We start from the raw sequence: 10,000 nt of genomic DNA, 5'->3' as shown, positions 1-10,000 counted from the left end.
CTCAGGGTCCCACAGCATCTCATAGTGCCTTAGGGTCTCACAGCATCTAACAGAGCCTTAGGGTCTCACAGCATCTCATAGTGCCTCAGAGTCTCACAGCATCTCATAGTGCCTCCGGGTCTCACAGCATCTCACAGAGCCTCAGAGTCTCACAGCATCTCATAGTGCCTCAGGGTCTCACAGCATTTTACAGTGCCTCAGAGTCTCACAGCATTTTACAGAGCCTCAGGGTCTCACAGCATCTCATCGTGCCTCAGGGTCTCACAGCATCTCACAGAGCCTCAGAGTCTCATAGCATCTCATAGTGCCTCAGGGTATAACAGCATCTCTCAGAGCCCCAGAGTCTCACAGCATTTCAAAGTGCCTCCGGTCTCACAGCATTTTACAGTGCCTCAGAGTCTCACAGCATTTTACAGAGCCTCAGGGTCTCACAGCATCTCATCGTGCCTCAGGGTCTCACAGCATCTCACAGAGCCTCAGAGTCTCATAGCATCTCATAGTGCCTCAGGGTATAACAGCATCTCTCAGAGCCCCAGAGTCTCACAGCATTTCAAAGTGCCTCCGGGTCTCACAGCATCTCAGAGAGCCTCAGAGACTCACAGAGAGAGAGAGAGGGGGAGGGAGGGAGAAAGAGAGGGAGAGAGCGTGGAAGAGAGAGGAGGAGAGAGAGAGAGGGAGGGAGGAGAAAGAGAGGAGAGAGCGTGGAAGAGAGAGGGAGGGAGGAGGGAGGGAGGAGAGAGAGAGAGAGGGGAGAAAGAGAGGAGAGAGCGTGGAAGAGATAGAGTGGAAGAGAGAGAGAGGAGAGAGAGGAGAGAGAGAGGAAGGAAGAGAGAGAGGAGAGAGGAGAGAGAGAGAGAGAGGGGAGAAAGAGAGGAGAGAGATACACATCACATCACACATCACATACATCACACATATACACACATCACATCACACACATACACATCACACACACAATACACATCACATACATCACACACATAATACATCACATCACACATACACACACATCACATCACATCACACACAATACTCATCACATCACATAATACACACATCACATATATCACACACAATACACATCATACATCACACATCACACACAATACACACATCACACACATCACATACATCACACATACATACATCACACACACACACACATACACACATCACACACACATACACATAATACACACATCACATCACACATAATACACACATCACATACATCACACACAATACACACATCACATACATCACACACATCACACACATCACATATACATCACATACATACACACACATACACACACATCACATACATCACACACACATACACACACATCACATACATAACACATCACATACATCACATACATACACATAATATACACATCACACATACATCACACACACATATACATCACACATCACATACACACACACATACACACATCACACACATACACATATACACACATCACACATATACACACATCACACACATCACATACATCACACACATACACACATCATACATACACATCACACACATACACACACATCACATAATACATCACATACACAATACACACACATACACATCACATACATACACATAATACATACATACACATACATCACACATAATACATCACATACACATACATACATACACACAATACACACATCACACATAATACACACATCACACACAATACACACATCACACACACACACATACACATCACATACACACATCACACACAATACACACATCACACAAATCACATACAATTACAAGGAAATGACACTTTACGTTCAGAACTTTAATCTTCCTCTTATTGTTATTAGTATTATATACAGTAAATCAAGCTGTGTGTGTGTGTGTGTGTGTGTGTGTGTGTGTGTGTGTGTGTGTGTGTGTGTGTGTAGGTATCTGTGCTGTGACACTCAGACAGAGATGAGGGAGTGGTTCGCCACATTTCTCAGTATACAGGTCAGTACAATTCTCTCTCTTTCTCTTTCTCTCTCCCTCTCCTGCTCACTCACTCACTCACTCACTCATTTATTCACTATTAATTCCCTTTCTCTCTCTCTCTCTCTCTCTCTCTCTCTCTCTCTCAGCATGCCGGTCTCCTGTGGCCAGCAGAGTGGTTGAAGTCACGTCCTGTCCCTCGTTCCTCTCCTCCGCTGGACAATCGTTTGGGTAGTGTGTCATTAATTCCTCTGCGTGGTACTGAGAGTGAGATGAGGAACAGCGTGGCTGCTTTCTCCGCCGAGTCCCTCGCCGTGAGTCTCTGAACCAATCAAACAGGCCTGTGGGTCATCATACAGCCAATCACAGATACTTTATCCTCCTTAGCCCTGCCCACTACCCTTCACTCTACACTGTATATCTGAAAGGTGTAATAAACAGAGTGACGAGTTCACTCACATTCCCATAAGGCTGTGTAATTACCCACAAGTCTTCACTGCAGTGATTCACTGAAGAACACTCCACATGCAGCTCTTACACACACTTACACACATTTTACAACACACACGGTGTGAGATTATACAGAGATTATAACACTCACTGTGTGAGATTATACAGAGATTATAACACTCACTGTGTGAGATTATACAGAGATTATAACACTCACTGTGTGAGATTATACAGAGATTATAACACTCACTGTGAGATTATACAGAGTTTATAACACAGTGTGAGATTATACAGAGATTATAACACTCACTGTGTGAGATTATACAGAGATTATAACACTCACTGTGAGATTATACAGAGATTATAACACTCACTGTGTGAGATTATACAGAGTTTATAACACAGTGTGAGGTTATACAGAGTTCATAACACACACGGTGTGAGATTATACAGAGATTATAACACTCACTGTGTGAGATTATACAGAGATTATAACACTCACTGTGTGAGATTATACAGAGATTATAACACTCACTGTGTGAGATTATACAGAGTTTATAACACAGTGTGAGATTATACAGAGTTCATAACACACACTGAGATTATAACACTCACTGTGTGAGATTATACAGAGATTATAACACTCACTGTGTGAGATTATACAGAGATTATAACACTCACTGTGAGATTATACAGAGATTATAACACTGTGTGAGATTATACAGAGATTATAACACTCACTGTGTGAGATTATACAGAGATTATAACACTCACTGTGAGATTATACAGAGATTATAACACTCACTGTGTGAGATTATACAGAGTTTATAACACAGTGTGAGGTTATACAGAGTTCATAACACACACGGTGTGAGATTATACAGAGATTATAACACTCACTGTGTGAGATTATACAGAGATTATAACACTCACTGTGTGAGATTATACAGAGATTATAACACTCACTGTGTGAGATTATACAGAGTTTATAACAGTGTGAGATTATACAGAGTTCATAACACACACTGAGATTATAACACTCACTGTGTGAGATTATACAGATTATAACACTGTGTGAGATTATACAGAGTTATAACACTCACTGTGTGAGATTATACAGAGATTATAACACTCACTGTGTGAGATTATACAGAGTTTATAACAGTGTGAGATTATACAGAGTTCATAACACACTGAGATTATAACACTCACTGTGTGAGATTATACAGAGATTATAACACTCACTGTGTGAGATTATACAGAGATTATAACACTCACTGTGAGATTATACAGAGATTATAACACTCACTGTGTGAGATTATACAGAGATTATAACACTCACTGTGTGAGATTATACAGAGATTATAACACTCACTGTGTGAGATTATACAGAGTTTATAACACAGTGTGAGGTTATACAGAGTTTATAACACAGTGTGAGATTATACAGAGTTCATAACACACACTGAGATTATAACACTCACTGTGTGAGATTATACAGAGATTATAACACTCACTGTGTGAGATTATACAGAGATTATAACACTCACTGTGTGAGATTATACAGAGATTATAACACTCACTGTGAGATTATACAGAGATTATAACACTCACTGTGTGAGATTATACAGAGATTATAACACTCACTGTGTGAGATTATACAGAGATTATAACACTCACTGTGTGAGATTATACAGTGTTTATAACACAGATTATAGAGTGCATGTGAAGTGTTTATTTTTGTTTTATAAAGCCAGGGGCAATGTGAAATATTTTACATTTTGCATATAACATTACTTTGTGTGCATACATGTGTGATGGAGGTGATGTGGAGATTATGTAAAGTAGAGAGATGATGTGGAGGTGACGGAGAGGTGATAAAGGTGATGACGAGGTGATACAGGTAAGGGAGAGGTGATAGAGGTAATGTAGAAGCAATGTGGAGGTGATGGAGAGGTGATAAAAGTGATGGAAAGGTGATGGAGAGGTGATGTGATGGAGGTGATAAAGGTGATGGAGCGGTGATGTTGAAGTGATGGAGAGGTGATGTAGAAGTGATGGAGAGGTGATGGAGGTTATAAAAGTGATGGAGAGGTGATGGAGGTAATAAAGGTGATGGAGAAGTGATAAAGGTGATGGAGAGGTGATAAAGGTGATGGAGAGGAGATAAAAGTGATGGAGAGGTGATAAAGGTGATGGAGAGGTGATAAAGGTGATGGAGAGGTGATAAAAGTGATGGAGAGGTGATGGAGAAATGATAAAGGTGATGGAGAGGAGATAAAAGTGATGGAGAGGTGATAAAAGTGATGGAGAGGTGATAAAGGTGATGGAGAAGTGATAAAGGTGATGGAGAGGTGATAAAGGTGATGGAGAGGTGATAAAGGTGATGGAGAGGTGATGGAGAAGTGATAAAGGTGATGGAGAGGAGATAAAAGTGATGGAGAGGTGATAAAGGTGATGGAGAGGTGATAAAAGTGATGGAGAGGTGATAAAGGTGATGGAGAGGTGATAAAGGTGATGGAGAGGTGATAAAGGTGATGGAGAGGTGATAAAGGTGATGGAGAGGTGATAAAAGTGATGGAGAGGTGATAAAGGTGATGGAGAAGTGATAAAGGTGATGGAGAGGTGATAAAGGTGATGGAGAGGTGATAAAAGTGATGGAGAGGTGATGGAGAGGTGATGTGATGGAGGTGATAAAGGTGATGGAGCGGTGATGTTGAAGTGATGGAGAGGTGATGTAGAAGTGATGGAGAGGTGATGGAGGTTATAAAAGTGATGGAGAGGTGATGGAGGTAATAAAGGTGATGGAGAAGTGATAAAGGTGATGGAGAGGTGATAAAGGTGATGGAGAGGAGATAAAAGTGATGGAGAGGTGATAAAGGTGATGGAGAAGTGATAAAGGTGATGGAGAGGTGATAAAGGTGATGGAGAGGTGATAAAAGTGATGGAGAGGTGATGGAGAAATGATAAAGGTGATGGAGAGGAGATAAAGGTGATGGAGAGGTGATAAAAGTGATGGAGAGGTGATAAAGGTGATGGAGAAGTGATAAAGGTGATGGAGAGGTGATAAAGGTGATGGAGAGGTGATAAAGGTGATGGAGAGGTGATGGAGAAGTGATAAAGGTGATGGAGAGGAGATAAAAGTGATGGAGAGGTGATAAAGGTGATGGAGAGGTGATAAAGGTGATGGAGAGGTGATAAAGGTGATTGAGAGGTGATAAAGGTGATGGAGAGGTGATAAAGGTGATGGAGAGGTGATGGAGAGGTGATAAAGGTGATGGATGTTATTAAAGGTGATGGAGAGGTGATAAAGGTGATGGAGAAGTGATGGAAAGGCGATGAAGAGATGATGGAGGTGATGGAGACTACATACAACACAGCAATTCTTCATGTATTTGCTTGCTTCTTTCTTTTTTTATTTGTTTGTTTGTTTGTTAAGTTTTTGGGTTGTACTTTCCCATGTTTCTATCTCTTAACTCTTTCTCTCAGAGTGTGGTGGGTGGAGCCTGAGTGCTGGGGGTGGAGCTGTGCTTCTCTACATGATTATGATATTTTGAATGAGAAAATGGATTAAACATTAAAGTAAATAAATGATGAACTGATATGGAGTTCAGCACTTTTAAATGCACACTGCTCTCACACATAACTCTCAGGATCCGACCTCAGAGCAGCAGTTTGGCGTGTGTGTGTGTGTGTGTGTGTGTGTGTGTGTGTGTGTGTGTGTGTGTGTGTATGTGTATATATGTAGATGACTGATGTGGTTTTACTCTGTTTTTCAGCTGTTGAGAAATCTCTAAGCATGAAGTGACAATGTATAAGGTAAGATCAGCAGACTCCAACATCTCTAAACTCCACAAAACACCTGTAACTGTCACCCAGCAGGATAGGAGTGTGTGTGAGTGTGAGTGTGAGTGTGTGTGTGTGTGTGAGTGTGTGTGTGTGTGTGTGTGAGAGAGTGATTGTGTGTGTGTGTGTGTGATTGGGTATGTGAGAGGAATAAGTGATTGTGTGTGTGTGTGTGTGTGTGTGTGTGTGTGTGTGTGTGTGAGATTGTGTGTGTGTGTGTGTGATTGTCTGTGTGTGTGTGTGTGTGTGTGTGTGTGTGTGTGTGTGTGTGTGTGTGTGTGTGTGTGTGTGTGTGTGTGTGTGTGTGTGTGTGTGTGTGTGTGTGTGTGTGTGTGTGTGTGTGTGTGTGTGTGAGATTGTGTGTGTGTGTGATTGTGTGTGTGATTGTGTGTGTGAGATTGTGTGTGTGTGTGTGTGTGTGTGTGTGTGTGTGTGTGTGTGTGTGTGTGTGTGTGGTGATTCCTGACATGGTCACCTTATTCAAACATGACTGTAGTAAATGTTTTGTGACTCGTGCGGGTTCCACATGGAAGTGTGGTATCTCCTCACCATGACTCTGATCTTCTCATTGATGAGTTTTTGTGTCTCCACAGAAGATGAAAAAAATTCCAGAAGATATGAAGCAGTTGGATTTGGTCTGGATGTGCTACATGGATATGGTTACGGATGTTTATTCCTCATATGATCTCATATGTTCTCCCAGCTGTTTTTAGACTGTGCAGAATTGTTCTGGGTTTGAAGTCTAAAATCACAAGAGGAAATGTTCTTCTGGATTCTGTATGTGTTTGTCAGACCAACGTGAAGTTCTAAGTAGGTTATCTGGATTAGTAAAGTGTGGACTGTGGAACTCCATCATAGTGTGTGTGTGTGTGTGTGTGTGTGTGTGTGTGTGTGTGTGTGTGTGTGTGTGTGTGTGTGTGTGTTGTGATTAGGGTGTGTGTATCTGTGGGTTTGGAGGATTTCAGTTTGAATAGCATTTGTGTGTGCAGTTTGGAGAACATTGATCTACTGAAGTCACATTCAAACACAATAAAACACTTCAGCACTTCATGTTGAGATTTTTAGAATATTAACAACTTATTTACACACACACACACACACACACACACACACACTTACATCTCCTGTAGCTCTGTATCTCCACATTAACTTTCTGATTATTAAATTATTTATTTTAACTGTTTTCGTTCGCAATCGTTTCCTGAAATCCCATGTTAAGAAGTTGTGTGTTTGTAGGTAAACATCTGATTTTTGTTTTTCACATTCGTCTCCTTTCCTCTCGCTGTACAGGTGTGTGTACTGTACTGTACTGTTACAGGCTACAGTGTAATGACTTATAATGTACATTCATTCCATTTAAATCATTATTCAGTCTTACTATGGTTGGAATGGAATAAAATCTCTACCTACACTGTGTGTGTGTGTGTGTGTGTGTGTGTGTGTGTGTGTGTGTGTTTTATTATCTTGTTTTTTTCCAGTAACATTTGAATGTAAACATCCCATGTAACACATCCAGTGTAGCTCATTAGCACCCCCTCCTGGACAGCACCTCCCTTCCGCAGGGCTGATTGTATCAGGAACTCTATGCACAGGGGGGTACACATGCTAAGTTCATGCTAGGCTAGTCTTACACTAACATGCTAAACACTGCCTTAACCCGTTGTACTTGTGCCAAATATTCACTCCTGTTTGTGGTGGTAATATTCTGAAGTGTCTACTCGAGATGATTTGGAGTCTAATCAGAAAACCATTTGTGCTAATGCAGGTTAAGATCTGCAGCAGGAAGCTGTTCTGTATTCCAACCCCTGAGTGTTTCACTGATTCAGATCCTGATGCAGATCTCTAGTTTATGTGAAGATAATGTTTTAAAATTTGGGGTCAGGGGTGTGATTATGGTCTGCTGTTTCTCTAAAGGTTCTTATTGGTGATTTATTTAAAGCACATAAAAATAGAGTTATGAGTGTTTATTACGGGGAGGAGTCTTACTGTGTGTGTGTGTGTGTGTGTGTGCATGCGTGAGAGAATCACTGTGTGTGTGTGTGTGTGTGTGTGTGTGTGTGTGTGAGAGAGAGAGAGAAAGGAAGCCTGTTTTCAAAGCATTCACACACACACACACACACACACACACGTCGCTGATCATTCTGTCACGTTTCATTTTCAAAATTTAAAATAATAAAATAATAATAACTAATAATTATTATTATTATTGTTATTATTGTTTTACACAATGTGTGTGAGTTCAGTTTCTATCAAAAGTGAGATGAAGTTGTAGGTGAAGTCGAGTAGAATAAATGAACGAGAGGAACTTTTGTCCTGTGTGTAATTAACTCGTCCTGGTATCTCAGTTGTATCTTACACATGTTCCTGGAGGAACCCAGCATGTGTAGAGAACCTGAACACTCAGCATCATGAAGACTGAGCTGTAATGACAGAGTGCTGAAGCAAGGAGGGTGAAGACTTATGAACAATCTAATATAAATATAGCATTTTAAAGTCATGAAAAATTCCAGATGTTTGTGTCGAGATTTCACTGTGATCTTCTCATGACCCTGACAACACCCCAGAATACTGCAGCTTCATCATCTGATCTCCTGGTGAGAGGCGAAGCAGCTGCCCCAGACTTAGCAGATCATCAGTCCATCACAGAAGTGGTGAGAAGAAGATGGTGAGGTCACTATCAACACTGATGAGCAAAAAGATTAGTGATGTAGAAGTGATGAAGTCCTGCAGTATAGTCACATCACACAAGAACCTCCACTGAATTGATATCCTCTCACCCATCTCATCAACACAACTCACTTCATCATCATCTTCATCTCAACATCCTGATCAACAACTCACTTCATCATCATCATCTTCATCTCAACATCCTGATCAACAACTCACTTCATCATCATCTTCATCTCAACATCCTGATCAACAACTCACTTCATCATCATCTTCATCTCAACATCCTGATCAACAACTCACTTCATCATCATCATCATCATCATCATCATCATCTCAAAATCCTGATCAACAACTCACTTCATCATCATCATCTTCATCTCAACATCCTGATCAACAACTCACTTCATCATCATCATCATCATCTCAAAATCCTGATCAACAACTCACTTCATCATCTTCATCTCAACATCCTGATCAACAACTCACTTCATCATCATCATCTCAAAATCCTGATCAACAACTCACTTCATCATCATCATCTTCATCTCAACATCCTGATCAACAACTCACTTCATCATCATCATCTCAAAATCCTGATCAACAACTCACTTCATCATCATCATCTTCATCTCAACATCCTGGTCAACTTCATCTTCATCACAGTAGTGATGGAGGTGTGGTAGTGATGGAGATGATGTGGTAGTGATGGGCATGTGATGGAGATGTGGTAGTGATGGAGGTGTGTTAGTGGTGATGTAGTGTTAGATCTGTAGTGATGGATCTTAATCTCTCTGAACACCTTTTGACTGTTTTTCCTCTGATGGTTTTCTTCCTGGGAATAAAATAGCTTGGAGTAATTGCTGAGATCCTGGCCATTAGCTCCCATCTGTGTTTTTTTTCTCCTCGAGTTCTCCTCGTTAGTGCTAAATTTGCTGATCTCCATAGCAACGTCTTCCTTCTTATTATTATTATGAGGATGTCATTTCTCTTTCATGATCAATTTAGCTGAGTTGTGTGACAGCAGCGCTGCTGAAATAACTCGCTTTGAAATGT

At 40.8% G+C, this 10,000-nt stretch overlaps 1 protein-coding gene across 1 annotated transcript in view; it reads left to right on the top strand.

The window, feature by feature from the left end:
- The window catches only part of LOC124394823 (arf-GAP with Rho-GAP domain, ANK repeat and PH domain-containing protein 1-like), a 61,993-nt gene extending 54,300 nt beyond the window's left edge, over positions 1–7,693 (top strand). The window contains exons 31-34 of the mRNA XM_046863299.1: positions 1,939–2,002; positions 2,131–2,295; positions 6,211–6,250; positions 6,871–7,693. Coding sequence (XP_046719255.1) covers positions 1,939–2,002; positions 2,131–2,295; positions 6,211–6,228 — 247 coding nt within the window. The 3' untranslated portion in view covers positions 6,229–6,250; positions 6,871–7,693. The remainder of the gene's footprint in view (positions 1–1,938; positions 2,003–2,130; positions 2,296–6,210; positions 6,251–6,870) is intronic.
- Positions 7,694–10,000: the final 2,307 nt, after the last annotated feature.

This window comes from Silurus meridionalis, chromosome 12, assembly GCF_014805685.1.
Source record: "Silurus meridionalis isolate SWU-2019-XX chromosome 12, ASM1480568v1, whole genome shotgun sequence".
Lineage (NCBI taxonomy): Eukaryota > Metazoa > Chordata > Actinopteri > Siluriformes > Siluridae > Silurus > Silurus meridionalis.
This window is presented reverse-complemented; position numbering and strand designations above follow the sequence as displayed.